This window comes from Lolium perenne, chromosome 3 (genome assembly GCF_019359855.2).
Source record: "Lolium perenne isolate Kyuss_39 chromosome 3, Kyuss_2.0, whole genome shotgun sequence".
Classification (NCBI taxonomy): Eukaryota; Viridiplantae; Streptophyta; class Magnoliopsida; order Poales; family Poaceae; genus Lolium; species Lolium perenne.
In genome coordinates this window covers 312,633,671-312,652,567 of record NC_067246.2, presented here as the reverse complement: position 1 = coordinate 312,652,567, position 18,897 = coordinate 312,633,671, and the positions used below count along the sequence as shown (strand labels likewise).

Here is an 18,897-nt window from a genome sequence, read left to right as displayed (position 1 = left end):
CGGCGTTGGCGGCGTCTCTGAAGGTTTTCCGTATCGTGGCTCTCGATGCGGGGTTTCGTCACGGAGGCTTTAAGTAGGCGGAAGGGCAAGTCAAGAGGCGGCACGGGGGGCCCAGACCATAGGCCGGCGCGGCCAGGGGTGGGGCCGCGCCGCCCTAGGGTTTGGCCACCCCGTGGCCCCTCTTCGTTTCGTCTTCGGACTTCTGGAAGCTTCGTGGAAAAATAGGCCCCTGGGCTTTGATTTCGTCCAATTCCGAGAATATTTCCTTACTAGGATTTCTGAAACCAAAACAGCAGAAAACAGCAACTGGCACTTCGGCATCTTGTTAATAGGTTAGTTCCAGAAAATGCACGAATATGACATAAAGTGTGCATAAAACATGTAGATAACATCAATAATGTGGCATGGAACATAAGAAATTATCGATACGTCGGAGACGTATCAGTGCCGTCTTCATGGTTGTTCACCTCATGTAGCAACTATTACAACTACTTTGAAATACTACTCAACATGAAATTTAAAGACAACCATAAGGCTCCTGCCGGTTGCCACAATACAATAATGATCATCTCATACATATTCATCATCACATCATGGCCATATCACATCACCAAACCCTGCAAAAACAAGTTAGACGTCTTTAATTTGGTTTGCATATTTTACGTGGTTTAGGGTTTTCGAGTAAGATCCAATCTACCTACGAACATGAACCACAACGGTGATACTAGTGTTGTCAACAGAAGAGTAAATTGAATCTTTACTATAGTAGGAGAGACAGACACCCGCAAAGCCTCTTATGCAATACAAGTTGCATGTCGAACGAGGAGCAAGTCTCATGAACGCGGTCATGTAAAGTTAGCCCGAGCCGCTTCATCCCACTATGCCACAAAGATGCAAAGTACTCAAACTAAAGACAATATAAGCATCAACGCCCACAAAACCATTGTGTTCTACTCGTGCAACCATCTATGCATAGACACGGCTCTGATACCACTGTTGGGATTCGTAGCATAGAAAACAAAAAATTTCCTACCGCGAGAACGCAATCCAAGCCAAGATGCAATCTAGAAGACGGGACCAACGAGGGGATGAACGAGACTAACCCTTGAAGATTTCCAAAGCCTACAAAAGGAGGCTCTCGTTGTTGCGGTAGACGATCACTTGCCGCTTTCAAAAGCGCGTAGAAGATCTTGACGGTGCCACAATCGGGCAGCACCTCCGTACTCGGTCACACGTACGGTGTTGATGAAGACGACGTCCTTCTCCCCGTTCCAGTGGCAGCGGAAGTAGTAGATCCTCCTCGAAATCCCGGCAGCACGACGGCGTGGTGGCGGTGGTGGTGGAGATCTCCGACAGAGCTTTGCCTAAGCTATGTGGGAGAGAGAGGGAGGAGGGAACCGCTAGGGTTTCTGGGAGAGGGGGCTCTTGGGGGGGTGCGGCCATGGTGGTCTTGGTGTGGCCGGCCAGCCCCTCCCCTCCCCTCTTTATATAGGTGGAAGCCCCAAGGATTAGGTCAAAAGTCTCCGAATAAGACCCCAACATAAACTTTCCATATGGCCAAACCTAGGGGCAGTGGGACTCCCCCCTTTCCTTTGGTGGGGTGGCCGGCCACCATGGGGAGGAGTCCACTTGGGACTCCTCGTCCCTTAGGCTGGCTGGCCAAGGTGGGTGGAGTCCCAATCAGCATGGAAGGTGGAGTCCCTCTGGGACTCCACCTTCCATGCTAATTTCTTCTGGACTCTTCTAGAACCTTCCAGAAAAAATACCGGATCATTTTCAAACCTAGAAAATGACTTCCTATATATGAATCTTATTCTCCGGACCATTCCGGACCTCCTCGTGATGTCCTGGATCCCATCCGAGACTCCGAACAAAACTTTGAACTCCAGTCCATATTCCATATCTACTTAAACGACATCGAACCTTAAGTGTGTCACCCTACGGTTTGCGAACTATGTAGACATGGTTGAGACCTCTCTCCGACCAATAACCAATAGCGAGATCTGGAGATCCATAATGGCTCCCACATTTTCAACGATGACTTTAATGATCGACTGAACCATTTACATACGATACCGATTCCCTTTGTCACGCGATATTTTACTTGTCCAAGGTTTGATCATCGGTATCTCTATACCTCGTTCAACCTCGTCTCATGACAAGTACTCTTTACTCGTATCGTGGTATATGGTCTCTTATGAACCATTCATATGCTTGCAAGCTATTAGACGACATTCCACCGAGAGGGCCCAGAGTATATCTATCCGTCATCGGGATGGACAAATCCCACTGTTGATCCATATGCCTCAACTCATACTTTCCGGATACTTAATCCCACCTTTATAACCACCCATTTATGCAGTGGCGTTTGATGTAATCAAAGTACCTTTCCGGTATAAGTGATTTACATGATCTCATGGTCGAAGGACTAGGTAACTATGTATTGAAAAGCTTATAGCAAATAACTTAATGACGCGATCTTATGCTACGCTTAATTGGGTGTGTCCATTACATCATTCATATAATGACATAACCTTGTTATTAATAACATCCAATTTTCATGATCACGAAACCATGATCATCTATTAATCAACAAGCTAGTTATACAATAGGCTTACTAGGGACTCCTTGTTGTTTACATAACACACATGTATCAATGTTTCGGTTAATACAATTATAGCATGGTATGTAAACATTATCATAAACAAAAAGATATATTATAATAACCATTTTATTATTGCCTCTTGGACATATCTCCAACACGAGCAGGTCGCCGCCGCAGCATCATCGCCGAGTTCGCCAGGTTTCCCCGCGGCCCCCGCCTCCTGAGCCCTACCGGCCGCCGGCGCGGCGCTCTCCTCCACGCCGCTCTCCCCCGCGCCGGCCCTCTCCCCACAGGAGGTCGCCGGCCCCTCCATCTCCGCGCAGACATGGGAGGGATGAGGAGGGCCGGGACCGTGCGCGCCCGTCGCACCACCTGGAGGTCCGCGCGCCTGCGCACCATCGCGGCTCGCCGGCTAGGCGTGCTCCGTCCCCTGCAGCAGCGCGCAGGGAGGCCGCCCTGGGGTCTGAGCTGGTGGAGAATGCCCAGTACCCGGCCAGGGATCATGACCGGGCGGCCTCTTGGAGGTCGGACCGCGGCCGGTTGCCGCCTCGCCGCGAGTCACGTACGGCTGCACCGGTGCCACAACCTGCAGGTCCGCCTGCTGCTAAGAAGAAGAAGAAATCGAAGAAGAAGAGGACCGGCAGGGGAGGCGCTGCGGGTGGGAGCCAGCTCGGGCACCCGCCTAAGGCGCCTCCGCAAGGATTGTTGCTCGATGGCCGCGCTGACACCCAGCTGGTGGTGTCGGCGCCACCGGAGAAATCCCCCACGTCGAACATTTGCTTCAACTGCGGGCAGATGGGGCATTTTCGGTCCGCTTGCACGAGGCCGGAGCAATGCCTCTTCTGTGAAGACCCGGCTCACCAAGCTGCGGCCTGTACTGAGCGGTTCAACAGTCGCAGGAGGCGGGAGGTCATTGAGTACCTCGGACACGGGATCGATGGGGGCTTCTACTACATCGACCTTGGGGGGGGGGGGGGGAGCTCAGCACCCCTCAGCACCTGGCCGTGATCACCGTGCTCCCGAAGCAGGATCCCCCCTACAGATCGAGGTGACAGTCGACCCGATCCACGCCGAGCTCACTCAGTTGGAGTCGACTTGGGTGTGGAACGTGAGAGAGATCTCGCCTACTGAGTTTGCAGTGGCGTTCCCCTCGGCTGAGCTCCTTCATGCCCTATCCTGGAGCAACACGACCATCCTTCCTGCTAACAACATCAACGTCTCTGTCAGGCCGTCTTGTGTGGATCCCGTTACTGTGGCTACTTCGTCGGAGGTTTGGGTCCGGGTCCACGGCATTCCTGAGGAGGCGAGGAGTGAGCATATCATCGAGCTCATTTCCCAGACCATTGGCAAGCTTGTCACCGTGGACCCTCTCTCCCTCCCAGGTGCCGGGCCGGTGCGCATGCTGATCCTATGCCCGGACCCCGCGAAGCTCGCCTGCACTCTTCCCCACGTATTCTTCGGGAAGGGTGGCCGGTCCTTGACGGTTGAGGTGGAGGGGGACGAGGCTCAGGCGGGGTCTCAGTCTCCCTCCCCCGACCCCTCTCAGCCCCACCCCGACGATGACGCCGAGGATGAAGATGATTCCTTCGACGGAGACTCTGAGGATGACAGGGGCGGTGATGGCGAGGAGTCCGCTCTGCGTTAGCTTCCTACTACCGGGGCCGGGGCTACTGCGGCTCCGAACGCCAGACCTGGGGTGCAGTCGGCGCTATCTGGGTCAACGCTGCTTCATAGGAGCGCGCCGGCCAAGCTGGGGACGTCTTTCCCCCGCGCTCCCCCGATCGTCACCGTGGCGTCCGGCGGCCTGCCCATCATGGAGTACGGGTCCAACTTCCCTCCGGAGACGTCGTCCACGAGCGTGGGGTTGGATGTGTTCCCCCCGCAGTCGCCGAGGTCGCCAGGTCTGGTCTGCTACACGCGCTCCCCGGGCTCTACTCCCACCTCGCCCATGGGCCCTGCGACCCCGGGTCCTACCGTCCTTGAGCCAGCCTCGGTCTTCCTCGACACTCCCGTGGCTGGCGCCAAGGCGAGGGCCCCGAGGCGCCTGCGCCAGTCCACCCAGCCGTCCCGCCACAGCGCTAGGCTCACTCGCTCCCGTACCGGGGCGGAGGCGATGGAGCCGACGGTTGCTAAGCAGGCTGAGAGGCGGGCTGCGGCCCGTAACCTTGACTCAGGTACCCACCCCACTCCCCTCTCCCGCTGCCCCCCTCCCCCCTCGGGTTCTCGGTTCTCTGTTCTTGCTACGGCGTCGCTTGACCACCTGGGTCAGGTGGCGTCGGATTGTGGTGTGATTTTTAGGGGTGAACGCGGCCCACGGGCTGAACAGCTGGTGGCAATTCAGGCCAAGGAGGTCTACGATGGCGTGCTCGCCGCCTCTCCCGCTCAGTTGGAGCGCGAGAGGGCGACCACTGCATCCCTGACCGACCCTGTGCAGCTGGCACCCGGGTCTGGTCCAGAGCATTCCTATGGGACTATCCCTGTGGATAGCTCTGATGCGGCCCCCCAGGTTGGGGGCCTGCGAGCGAGACCTCCTAGACCACCGTCCGGACCCTCGACGTGTAGTAGGGCTCGCTCGGTTCCCAGTAGGGGAACCCCCAATCTGATGTGATCCAATGAGTAACCCCTTCTTCTCACTCATTTGGAACATCAGGGGGTTCGAGGCCCCGGGTCGCAAACAACAACTGAAGGCGTACATACGGCGTGAGAATGTGGATATTGTGGGGCTTCAAGAGATGATTAAGGAGTCCTTCCTTCTGCACGAGCTGGAGGGTCTTAGTAGACACAAGTTCGCCTGGCATTGGCGGCCTGCGTCAGGACACTCGGGTGGCATCCTCCTAGGCGTCAAGGAGGATACCTTCGAGGTTGAGGATATGGAGCATGGCGAGTTCTTCGTGAGTATGGCCGTTACCCATAAACGATCTAACCTTAGCTGGGAGGTTATTATCGTTTATGGGCCGGCGGACCACTCGAGGTCGCATGCCTTCCTGGCTGAGCTGCGAGATAAGATTGATCGGTGTACCACCCCAGTGGTGGTGGCCGGCGATTTTAACTTGATTCGCTCACCGGAGGACAAGAGCTCGAGCTAGGTGGACATCCCTCGGATGCGGATGTTCAACGACTGCCTTGCGGATCTCGCCCTTAGAGAGATCACGCGTGTGGGCGCCCGGTTCACTTGGAGCAACAACCGCATTGACTCGATCCAGAGTGTGCTGGACCGGGTATTTGTGTCGGTTGAGTGGGAAATGTCTTTCCCACTGTGCTCTCTTAGGGCGGCTACTAGGATTGGGTCTGATCACTCCCCACTCCTGCTTTGCTCTGGGGGGTTGCCCCCCCGAGGCTTAACCGCTTTCACTTTGAGAACTTTTGGCTCGGACAACCAGGGTTCGTGGAGGCGGTTGGGTACAAGTGGGAACACGCAGCGGATTCCCCTCCGAGGGTCTCAATGCAGTTGATGTGTGGCATCACTGCGCGAAGATCACCCGCCAGTTTATGAGAGGCTGGGGGGCTAACCTCGGGGTGGAGGTACGCCAGAAGAAGGACCTTATCCTCCACCAAATCCAGGAGTTAGACCGCATCACGGACGAGGAGGGGTTAGTCGCTGAGGAGTGGCTTCAGCGATATGCCCTTGAACACTCGCTTATGGAGATCTACCGTGGGGAGGAGGTTTTCTGGCGGCAGCGGTGCCGCCAGAATTGGCTCCTCCAGGGGATGCGAACACTGCTTACTTCCATGCGGTTGCGAATGGCCGTCGTCGGAAGTGTTCCATCCCCTGTCTCTGGGATGGTGATCTCTTTCTGGAGGAGGCCGGTGAGATCACCTCCCACATTTATACCTTCTATAAAGGTCTTTTTGCGGCTGGCCCCAGATCTGGGGTGGCCCTCGCGGCAGACTTATGCCAGCTAGGGCCTGGGTCTCCGACGATGAGAATGCCGCTCTCACTCTTCCGTTCCTCTCAACGGAAGTTCGGAGCGCTCTCGAGGGCATGAAGGCTAACTCGGCCCCTGGCCCGGATGGGCTCCCGGTTGTCTTCTTCCAGAAATTCTGGGCGAAACTCCAGGAGACTATCCTGCCCATGTTTCAGGAGTTCTACGTGGGAACCCTTGATATGGGTCGTCTGAACTACGGCGTCATTACCTTGATCCCCAAGTTAGTGGGGGCCACGGATATACGCCAGTTCAGGCCAATTACAGTCATCAACGTGATCCAACGGTTGTTTTCCAAGGTGTGCGCGGTGAGGTTGGCTCCGGTTATGGAGCGGATTACGCACCAATACCAATTCGCCTTCCTCAAGGGTCGCCACATCCACGATGGCATTCTTCCACTTCATGAGATCGTGCACGAGGTCAGGAGTCGACACCAGAGGGGTGTCTTCTTAAAACTGGACTTCCAGAAAGCCTACGACCGCTTGGACTGGTCCTTCCTCCGACAGGTTCTTCAAAGGAGGGGCGTGGATGACCGGATGATTGGTTGGGTTATGCAGATTGTGATGTCTGGCAGCACGGCCATTAACATTAATGGGGACGTGGGTCCCTATTTTAGGCCGGCGTGTGGAGTGCGTCAGGGTGACCCCCTGTCCCCTCTCCTCTTCAACGCGGCGGTGGACTCCCTGGCCGAGATCCTGGAGAGGGCTAGGATCTCGGGCCATATTACTGGTGTGGTGGGACACCTCACCCCTGGCGGAGGGGTGACTCACCTCCAGTATGCGGATGATACCATGATTATGTTTGAGGGCTCGTACTTAGATATCCAGAACACCAAGTTCCTACTCCTCTGTTTTGAGGCCATGTCGGGCCTCAAAATTAACTTTGATAAGAGTGAGGTGGTGGTCTTGGGGTACCCCCCGGATATTCTGCAGCGGATCGCTGACAACCTCAACTGCAGGTTGTCATCTTTCCCTATGAACTACCTGGGAGTTCCTGTTAGGGATTCTAGGATCCTTATTAGGGATCTCGCCCCCCTGATGGGGCGAGTTAGAGCGAAGGCTGAACCGTGGTGTGGGAGGTTCACCTCCAAGGGTAGCAAGATGGTTCTCATTGACTCGTGCCTGTCTAGTCTTCCCATGTATATCATGGGTCTGTACATCCTTCCCGAAGGGGTACATGCTGCCTTTGACAAAGAGCTCTCCCGCTTCTTTTGGCAAGACATGACATGACGCCAGAAATACCACATGGTCAAATGGGCCGATGTGTGCGCCCCCAAGGACCTTGGGGGCATAGGGATTATTTCCTCGTGCCACATGAACGTGGCCCTCATGTTGAAATGGGTGTGGAGGATCCTGTCGGACGACGGGGGCTTGTGGCTTAAGCTGATTAAGGCCAAATACCTACGGGGTCGGCCACTTCTTGCTTGTGACCGCCGGGAGGGATCTCAGTTTTGGAGAGCCCTCTAGGACATCAAGCATGAGATTAGAGCAGGACTCTCCCTCTCCATAGGCGATGGTAGAGGGACCATGTTCTGGCTCGACCTATGGCTTGGCGACCGCCCCCTGAGTCTTGACTTCCCGGACCTCTTCGCCATTTGGGTATTTTGTTCCGTCGCGGTCTCACCCAGGGGGAAGCCCTGAGTCTGGCCTCGCCGCGGGACCTCCTCCCGGACGTTCTGCCGGGAGGATTAGATGCGCCTTCGTGGCGCTTGACGCCTTCCGGCTCATTCTCCGTGCAGACGGCCTACAGGGCCATGTTTAGGGGGCCTCTGCTTCCCTGGACGGCCCCGCTTTTTAAGGCCCCAATCCCGCTTAAGACGAAGATTTTCCTTTGGCAGTTGCTTAGAGATCGCCTCCCCTCTGGGGTGGAGGTTTTGAAGAGGCACGGGCCGGGCGACGGGCTTTGCCCTTTGTGTGTTGTCCCGGAGACGACGACACACATCATGTTCTCATGCCCTGCGGCACGTTTCCTTTGGAGCTTCCTGCAGGAGGCGCTGGGGCCTGAGTGGCAGGCCTCGGCCCTCGGGGAGTTCATCGAGGCCCGTGCGAACAACACTAGTAGGAGGAGGCGCCTCTTCTGGTTATTGTTCGCGGCCTTGACCTGGACTCTGTGGACTGTGCGCAATAAGATGGTCATCGAGCGTATCTTACCTCGTCGCGCTTCTGACTCTGTCTACTCTTTCTTGGCTTTGTTGCAGCAGTGGTACCCGTTGTGTAGACAGCGGGACAGGGAGCGCCTGGACGGCATGCTGGAGGATCTTCTTGCGGCTGCCCGTCGCATATCTACACCGTCCAACCTCTGAGTGCACCTCTTGCGTGGGGTGCTGTATCGTCTATCTCATTTGTGTGGGCATGTTGTGCTGGGGCTCTTGTTGTGGGGCGTGTGTTCTGTGTGTTGTATCTGAACTATGTATGGTTGTGGTTGCTTTATTTATAAAGCGGGCGAAAACCTGTTTCGAGGAGGCTAGCTTAATTAATTTGTCCATACAGTACTGCTTAAGATTTTAACTACTGATGATTATAGTGACAACGAGAATAGCTCTAAACATATATTACTGGCAAATTAAAGGGACATGTTGCCGGCCATATGGCGTACTCAGCTTAGATACACATATATACATGACTGTATAACGGGAGCACGCGAATGGTCATGAATCACAGGTCGATTGATCGTATAACAGATCATCCTCGATAGGAAGAAGACCGGCAGCGACGAGGAAAAGGATGAAGAAGAGGGAAGACGAAGAATGAATCAAAGAAGAACGTATACCTTGGCATGTGGGTCCTGGGTTCCGGCCATGGCCTTCAGCTCGGCGACCTTGAGCCACTCCCCTTCCCCTGCATCGCCGGCTGCTTTTACGCTTTTCGCCATCTCCCGCGGCTACTGCTGCTGCTCCTCCTAGTCCTAGAGGTGGGTTGGTGTAGTGATACGGCGAGTACTGCGAGCGCGGAGAAATAGCCCGGAAGGGAGAAAGATGGTGGGTGTCTTTAGTCCGGCTGCGGCCTGCGGGGGAGCGAGTGCTAGACTGCATTCATAAGCCTGAAACCGTGGATGGAGGCCAGTGGAAACCGTGGAATATAAGCGAGAGGTTGACAGTTTTGGCCCAAGATACAACACACATACATATGGTGGAGAAGAACACACGAGTATTTTTCGCAGCACCGCACTTGTACTTTCTTTTCTCTTGTTCTAAACTCCACAATGAACTCAGCTTCTGATTACATGGCTTATATAGCCCACAACGCACGCATACACAGCCAGGCAGAACGGCCTTATCCTATTTCTACTCCACTAACTACACACACGATCAACACTAACAGCTAGCTGATCCTATCGCTAACGGCCACACAACTCTGACCATCTTGATCCATGCATGTAGCATCCACTAACTAACACTTGACTAATCCGAACAATACGTGTATGCAAGTACTCGACTACTGGCTGGCAGTCTAGCCGCTGCACTGCACTCCCTCTATCGCTGCGTGCTGTGCTCTCTTGCCGATGCCTCTCTGCCATGTTTACATGCATACAACTAGTTCTAACATCATGTAATAAGAAATAAACATGACACTAAACCTATACAACAAGGTTAGCTCCAACAATCACCCCCTTAACCTTGTTGTCTTTTATTTTGAGAACTCCACGACGACCATCACAGCAGCGCCGACTCGAAGTAGTTCGCCGTCAACAGCGGGTAGACGACGGTGCTGCTGGCCTTGTGGACGACGCGCTGCTGCGCCACCACCTCACGGCCGCCTCGCCACGCCAGGCTCCGGCCACGGCGTCCCAGCGAGGTTGAGCCAGCACGGCGATCCGGCGAGCATGACGGGGTGCGCGAACCTTCCCCGTCCCTGGCTCTGATACCAAGTGACAGTTTTGGCCCAAGATACAACACACATACATATGGTGGAGAAGAACACACGAGTATTTTTCGCAGCACCGCACTTGTACTTTCTTTTCTCTTGTTCTAAACTCCACAATGAACTCAGCTTCTGATTACATGGCTTATATAGCCCACAACGCACGCATACACAGCCAGGCAGAACGGCCTTATCCTATTTCTACTCCACTAACTACACACACGATCAACACTAACAGCTAGCTGATCCTATCGCTAACGGCCACACAACTCTGACCATCTTGATCCATGCATGTAGCATCCACTAACTAACACTTGACTAATCCGAACAATACGTGTATGCAAGTACTCGACTACTGGTTGGCAGTCTAGCCGCTGCACTGCACTCCCTCTATCGCTGCGTGCTGTGCTCTCTTGCCGATGCCTCTCTGCCATGTTTACATGCATACAACTAGTTCTAACATCATGTAATAAGAAATAAACATGACACTAAACCTATACAACAAGGTTAGCTCCAACAGAGGTTTCCAGGGATTCTTCGTTTATGCTTCTTGTCATGGCGTTTGGTTGCATTTGTTTTCTTATGTTTATTTTCTTCTCTCCCTTTAGTCAGCACACGTGACAATCTCTACGACTTGTGATTCTCGCTTGCCTTCTAGTGTCTCCGGTTTCCTAACCTCCTCAGAATCTCAGCACAGGTTTTCTATGTCAGATGTCTGACCTAATTATTTGTCAAGGTTTTCTCCGCCCATGAGGGTTGATTAGTGGGCCTTGGATTTAGTCAAAGTACGTTAAAATTTATAAAGTTTGATTAAATGTTTAGAAGAAACACCAACATCTACAATATAAAATTTATTATATTACAATCATCATAATATATATTTTTAAATTATATGCATTTGATATTATGAATTCTGATTTTTTTTCTTCTGTTCTTGGTCAAACTGTCATAATTTTTGACTTTTACTAAACCCAGAACGCGAGATAATTTGTTAACGGGGAGAGTATAACCTGTTCAATTCCTTAAAAAAATTATAGTAGGAAATATAGTTCTCGGACGGAGTTATATGGAGGTGAAATTACTATAGCTAAAGTTAACTTGAAAGTTTTGAACAATCTTTGAAAACACTAAATTTGATTTAAATTAAAATCACAAAGTGAAACCTATTCAACATGACGAAGGATTGCAGTTGAAGTTATATTATATTTCTAGTACTCACCTCGATCTCACTCCCTCCCTCCCTCCCCCCTCTCTCTCTCTCTAGTGTGTGATATATAAACATATTTACATATAAAAAGTACTTTGTTTATCGATTTGTTCCTCGGTGCTGACGAAGTTAGTTGCTTGTCATTGTCGGTAAGGCGTTAGGGGCATGTCATATACTCCTCCTTTCTAATTTTGGATGCATATTAGTTTTGGTCAAGATTTAATATTATAAAGTTTGACCAACTATATATAAGTATATATCTGCTTTCATAGTTCTAAATTCATATGATATGAAAATATATTTAGTGATGGTTACAATAATATTGAGTTGATGTTGATATTGTTTTTTTTTTTACATATTTGGTTAAAAGTTTATAAAGTTTGGTGTTGACTAAAACTAATATGCATCGTAATGTGAGAGGAAGGGAGTAAGTAAAATAGGTTTAATAGGATGCCACCGGAATGTGAATACACCTCTAGAAAATTTGCACAATCCATTGAATTGTGAATTCCTCCACGTCATTCATGGGTTTTAACATAAAGATTATTTCTACCGATACTATTACATGGCAACAATTGTTTCTTTGGAGTTAGATCGTACCATTTTTGAACCTTCCTTTTGACTTCCTATCGAAGACAATGCTGCAAATTTTAAAATAATACGATTCAACTATGTTTTAGCACAATATTTTTTGTTGGATTTTACGGAGGAGAAAAGACTAGATCTAAAACAACTTGAAATATAAAGAATTTTTAACAACAGTAAACTTAGTTGAAAATGTTCCAAATTTGTGCTATTCTAATGTAGAATATGATTAATTACTTTATCATGATTGGTGCCCTAGAGGCGCTAATATCAGCCTTGTATTCATAATATATATTGTCCCGTTTGTAAAGTATTTGCACCTTTTGTTAGATACGATTCGGCTATGGAACCTTGTGCTTAATTAGTTTAGACATGTTTTTATTTTTAGTCGTTTGAGGTTGTGATGGATACACACCACCGAGACTAATGTGTTAAGCTGGAAGATGACTAGGTTCCATATGTCATGTGCATAGAGGTGCTATTTGACTTAAAATGGCTAAGCAAAAGAGCTATGCTAGCCGGACTGACCCAAAAATCAAGACGTCACTAGCATGTCGTCATGTGCTCGATTTGAGTAATGGAATCCTTAGACCTAAGGTTTTCACACTAATACCGGGTTGTGCACTATCTGGGTTTGAGGTTACCCAAAGCTCTCCGTAACTAGTAGCTATAAAGGTGACTCTTGGGCCGACTAGAAACAAGTCGCGTGACGTGGTTCAACCAAGACGGAATTTGCCACTCCATCATGCAGACATATTCTCTGTTCTCTCTCATGTGGTATGATTCGGAAGCATGGCCATACACAACCCGATTAAGTGTTTATCTAAGATTGTTCGACTAAGGTATTAGCCGGAGGGAATCACATAGCACATAGATGAGAAAAGAGAGCTAAGCCAACATTGGCATGTTGAGTTACTCGCCTACGGCTTACCACCAATATCGTGAGGCAATGGAACTTAGACAGAGCATCACATTTATAAGCTACTCAAAGGTATCCACGAGACAACATGCTTTGCTAGAAGCAGCTACCATCTATATGCTTTGATCACGTCTCACAGAGCTATGTCCGACTTGCCTTGAGCCTGTGAGGTCACACACTTAAGAGAGTGAAACGAATCGGATGAGATCTGAATGACCGAAGCCAGCTAAGTGGAGACTTAGGCATACAAGGACACATGGGGTTGTCCCCTCACCCACTCCCTATAAAAGGAGAAATGCAGTTGCAATGGCTTGAATCCCATCCTGGTCTGATCCAGTCCAAGGAAAGAACTTGTCTTGGAAGGCTAGTTGGTACGCGCCACCACCTACCGTTTGTCATCATTTCACCCTATATGTGTGTAAACCGGCAGAGGCACCACACCTGTGGTGTTCTATGAGGCGGAGTAACTAGAGTAGGAGAAGGAAGAGCAAGCCGGCAGCGGAGCAAGATCAGTGGAATTCTTGTCTTCACCAAGAAGGACAAGGATGAGCAGTCTGAGACGAGCACAAGGATTGCATTACCCCGAGTGACGTGCCACCGACTTTTGCACAAGCGCGTATAGAAGTAAGATCCATGGTTTGTCACTTGAGTCGGGTCCTTAGCGACATTTGACCAGAGCCAATAGGTTTTTTTTTGTTGCTCTTCCTGCTCCGAAGACAGGACCCAACATACTTATCAAAAAACACACTTAGGGAAATATACCCCTAAAATGCATCCCTTGGTTCTCACGTTTGTGCGCTCAAGGTCGCAACCTTCAAAGGGGCCTACCACCTCTTGTCCACAACTCGAGGTTGAAGTCGATTACTATAATTATTGTGTCCCTCGATTTAGTGTCCAACTCCCAAGAACGTGGTCATCAAGCACACCCTTTAATTTATCGATATTTTCGCGTACCTGTATTCATGTTGTTTCTTCATGATAACAACATTGCTGCCCGACCATGGGCATTCACTAACCTGAAGATGTGCCTCCTCCAACATTCTGCAACTAGGCAAATCAGAAACTCAGGGCAAGTTCAAGACCCCTGGATCATCACTTTCAACAAACGACTAATGGCTTCAAAGGAAGATCAATGGCTCCGGCCAGGCCTACAATGGCACGTCATGAGTCATATGTATCTCATCTCTCATATGAAGGCAAGAACTGTCCCTAGGGGTGACACCGATTCCTTAAGGTGATTAGTTCAGACATCAGGATCAGGCACTGAATTCGAAGGTCATGAAAAGGATATCGAGTGTGGTGCATATCAGTCGGAACAAATCCTAGATGCGTCTTCCAGCGGTCACCTTTGTTCGAGGATGTCACAGCCCTCAATGGGACCTAGGCCCCTCTAGTTCGTGACTCGAGGCTAGACCCGATTACTAAAAATATCGTGTCAGATGTTTTTGTGTATGTTATCCATCAACACGATTGTCAAGCATGCCCGGTACCCCGAATTGTTTCACTACTACACACAACAGAGGTCGAGTTGACAACTCGACATCGCTCCTGGGAACCCCTTCCGTGCATGTTCGTCCTAACTGAGAGGAACAAGAGTCAGCTTCCCGCCATACATCTCCGGTACCTGGCTCTCGTCTAGCTCCCGCTTCAGCGTCTCCTCCAGTTTCTTGTCGTCGATGAACACGAACTGCATCGCGCACATACATAACCGATCGAGAAGAAAAGAAGTAATAACACATATCAGACGATCTAGAGTATATATACGTTCTTGGCAGCGATGAAGCTTGTACGCACAAACCTTGTCTTTGGTGTTGGCGTCGATGAAGGGCTGCACCATTTTCCACGCCTTCATGAACAAGTAGGGGACGTGGATCATGAGCGCCTTGCCTAGCCTCTCCGGGTAGTAGTTCTGCATGATCTCAATGGCCGCGATGTAGGCCCGGACGTCGCAGTTGGCGTACCCCCACCCCTTGAGATCCACGATGCACAAAAACTTCTCCTGCCCTCGAGGGATCCTGCAAAATCAAATTCGATTCAATTCAGGTCAAAACAAAATTCAATTCAATGTGCCATTCCACTGCAAAAATCGTTCAGACACATGAGGCTGGCAGACTGTTGTAAGTGCAGTAGTAGGAGTACCTGGCGCAGATATTGTCGAGCAAGTAGACGACAAATCCTGCACAAAGTTATTTCGAAGAAAAATCATCATAAGATTATGCTGTGGGGTTACTGGTTAGCAACCAACATCATGTTAGCTCGATGTGCATAGCTCGATGTGCAGGTTGTGCACGTACGCTTGAATGTGGCCATGTCGCGGTTGGCTGAGAAGTGCTTGGCGGGGAAGGCAAGCATGACGGGGCGGCCGGCGCGGTCGACGCCAGCCATGGAGACCTTCTGGCCGGCGATGTCCGACCGCACCTGCTCCGCCGGAATGGCGCCGTCTGGCACGGCCTCCCGCCTCCACGCGACGAACTTGAGCAGCATCGTCGACGCCTTGCCCACGTCCTGGTCGCGCGCGCGCAGGAACCTCCGTAGCGTCAGGTTGTCAACCTCCTACACGGAGTTCAGCTTTTTTTGTGAGAGGAAATAATTTAGTAGCACTGAATTCTTCTGGCAGTCCCATGCCTTCGTGATACGATCATATTCGATTATGTGACTATGTGTATCTTTACTTAACTATGCATCGCGAATAGGGGTGTAAATGGTACGGATAATTTCCGTTTTGCATCCATTTTTGAGAATATGGTATTCACTTTTAAAAATTCGTCGGATATGGATGTGGATGTGAATATTGTTCAAGAGAATATCCGACGCATACGGTAGCGGATTTGGTATTGATAATATCTGGCGGATATGGATTATCCGATATTTTTTACGGATTATCCAAGGTTCTCAAAGAAGATAATCCGATAAAATAACCCTACCCCAAATGTCTAAACAACATAGTTAGTTCATTGACCCAACTTTGTTTTCTACCGGTACGTAACTTTCTTTGATATATGAACAAGTGTGCAAGTTTACCTATAGTGTAATGTTAAATGCTTTTTTGCTTACATATTTTACATTAAATAAATTTATTTCTTATTTTATTTGTGTATTTTTCTCAACCATCCGCTTCCGATTCGAGTCCGCTCCGAATCCGCTCCATATCCGCAATCCGATGTAATCCGCATCCGGATCGACATCCGAGCAGTATTCGCTCCGATCTAAATCCGCTACAGAAATATGGTAAAAGATATGAAAATAGAAAAATCCAATCCGATCCGATCCGATCCGTTTACATTTCGAATCGCGAATGGTATTAAGTCGCCTATGCTTCACGTGGTCACGACTTTCCTACTTGTGGTATAATATAATGTATACGATTGTTCAGTCAACGATCAGCTTGTTCACGAGTCCCTATCAGCGAGCTTAACTAATATGTCCATACACCATACCAACAGCTGCTAAAGATTTTGACAACAGTACTCATGATAGCTCTCTATGTACTATTGGCAAATTAAAGGAACATGTCACCGGCCATGTGACTATATACTAATACAATCTGTTTTTTGTGCTCCCAAAGACCAGGAAGAAGAACTAGCAGAAACCACAAGAACACATGGATTATTATCCGGTTGCAGATCGATCGATCAGCGGCCGTGAAACAGCAGAAATCTGTCAAGCATTGCCCCTCGAAATGAAGAAGACAGGGCGAGGACGAAGCATGATTGAATGAATCAATTAACTGTCGAGTAAGAAGAACTTACCTTGGCTTGTGGGTCCTGGGTTCCCGCCATGGCCTTGAGCTCGGCGACCTTGAGCCACTCCCCTTCCCCTGCATCCCCTGCTCCTCTCACGCTCGCCATCTCCTTCTCCTTCTCCTTCTCCTCCTCCACCTAGAGTCAGGCCGGCGGGCAACCTACTGACACGGTAAGTACTGGGGGCGCGGAGGAATAGCCGGAGGGGAGAAAGATGGTGGATGCCCTGTTCCCGCCTGCAGAGAAGGACAGAGAGTACTACAATGGTGCCGGTATGCACCGCACGGCCTTGACTACAGAGGTGCTAATACTCGGAGAGGGATAGTCGACTGGTGGAATATATAAGCCAGAGGTTTACAGGGATTCTTCGTTTCCTCTCCTTGTCCTAGCCTGGGTTGCATTTGTTTCCTTGCGTTTCTTTTTCCTCTCTTCTCACCTTTAGTCAGCAGTTCAGCACACGTGATAATTTTTAAGACTTTTCGTAATTAATTATATCGCTACTATTCTTACTAGCCTTCTCAGCACAGGTTTTCTCTGCCAGATGTCTGGCCAAAATTCTAGTCACGGTTTTCTTCGTCATGAGTTGTTGATTAATGTGTCACCGATTACCCCATTACACTGTTTCAGGAATTAATGTACCAGATTTTTTCGGTAAAAGGAATATATTAATGTAAAAAAGATACCAATTACACCTAGCCTTTGTAACAACGCACCACCCTAATGGCACTACGGATGCACACAGCCAAAAAAAGGAAAATAAAACTAAAAAAACAAAAGTCCCGCTACAGCATCTCGGGTCTAATAACAACAATACATCCACCGTCAAGACAACATCTGAAATACAGATTCTCCAAAAATGATGCCTCCAAGAAGGAACAGTGCTCTAACACCGTCGTCGCCCGATCAAAGATCAACCTGAAGATAGTTCCCGCTCTCAAAACAATGCCTCCAACAAGGTCATTGCCAAACACAACCAGTTAAGGCCAGACCTTGAGTTTTCATCCTGAAAGGTATGACTCTGAATTTCACATGTGTTGTCGCCTCCATTTTCATACCGCTGCTGTGAAGCCGGAACACCAAGCAAGTCTCTCAACAGCGCGAAGATTTGAACCTCCGTTAGCTAGTCCTCCCCTCCGGCCTTCATGTAATTCTCTTCTTCCGACTTTCATCATGAATCCATAGTCACTTGATGTCAACACAGAAAAAGAGCTTCGCGCCGCTCCCTCCAGAACCAATCGGTCGGAATAAAAGCATGGGTGCACACGACCGAATACCACTGATCCAGCAAACTCCAGGCAAAAAACACTGTTACATTCGCCGGCGGAGCCTCCGGAACTCAGCACACCGGCCAGATAACAAGTCCAGGCCTTCGGTAGGTCTTCCTCTTCACGCAAGAGAGGCCCTAGGACCGCCACCTTTATTCAGGTCGGACCCCCACGTCGGCGACCATCCCGGGCTGGCCAGTCCAACCCTCCACCGGTGACATCGTCGCCGGCTTCTATGCTTCTCCATCACACCGCTGGAACGCGGTGATAGATCGATATATCCACCACCACCAACCGCAGGTCGACCCTCTCAAGCGAAGAAGAGGGCCACCTCCACCGTTGAACCCAAGGCTGCTGCCCCGGGCGACCTTGTGTCGCGGAAAAAGCCTGAGATCGCCTCCACTCACCGGCGAGAGTGTATGATCTTTACTATTAAAGTGAAAGATGTGAATGCCTGGTGGTGTCACACCGTAACAACCTCAACCTTCTTTTACTCTTACTTGATATCTTTACTATTAAAGTGAAACATGTGAATGCCTGGTGGTGTCACACCGTAACAACCTCAACCTTCTTTTACTCTTACTTGATATACACCAAAACGTCTCTCCTCGCCCACGCACAACCAGCGCCCGCAACAACAAACAGCCCGCCCTTGCTCCTTGTCGCGATTTTTTGTGTGTTTTAGTTACGGATCACCGAGTTATGTGCGTTGAAAACTTGAAATCCTAACAAAACTAGTTGAATGCCCGTGCGTTGCTACGGCCTCAATTATTTTTATAGATATGCTTACAGA

At 50.0% G+C, this 18,897-nt stretch overlaps 2 protein-coding genes across 2 annotated transcripts in view; both read right to left on the bottom strand.

The window, feature by feature from the left end:
• Positions 1-9,587, bottom strand: part of LOC127345467 (uncharacterized) — a 42,819-nt gene extending 33,232 nt beyond the window's left edge. Inside the window, exon 1 of the mRNA XM_051371947.2 lies at positions 9,298-9,587. Within this exon, the coding sequence (XP_051227907.1) occupies positions 9,298-9,399 (102 nt within the window). The 5' untranslated portion in view covers positions 9,400-9,587. The remainder of the gene's footprint in view (positions 1-9,297) is intronic.
• Positions 9,588-14,337: 4,750 nt separating this feature from the next.
• LOC127345466 (uncharacterized) lies at positions 14,338-17,163 on the bottom strand. The gene is made up of 5 exons (XM_051371946.2): positions 16,849-17,163; positions 15,394-15,652; positions 15,239-15,275; positions 14,898-15,114; positions 14,338-14,786 (listed from the first exon to the last, which is right to left on the bottom strand). The coding sequence occupies exons 1-5, from the start codon at positions 16,945-16,947 to the stop codon at positions 14,676-14,678; spliced, it is 723 nt and encodes a 240-aa protein (XP_051227906.1). The 5' UTR covers positions 16,948-17,163; the 3' UTR covers positions 14,338-14,675.
• Between the last annotated feature and the right edge of the window lie 1,734 nt (positions 17,164-18,897).

Excerpts from the sequence above, each read along its gene's own strand:
- LOC127345466 (XM_051371946.2), bottom strand. The coding sequence starts at position 16,947 with ATGGCGAGCGTGAGAGGAGCAGGGGATGCAGGGGAAGGGGAGTGGCTC. Across the intron at positions 15,115-15,238 it reads CTCGACAATATCTGCGCCAG|GATCCCTCGAGGGCAGGAGA; the intron begins GTACTCCTACTA and ends TTGATTTTGCAG. Across the intron at positions 14,787-14,897 it reads ACGCCAACACCAAAGACAAG|TTCGTGTTCATCGACGACAA; the intron begins GTTTGTGCGTAC and ends TGCGCGATGCAG.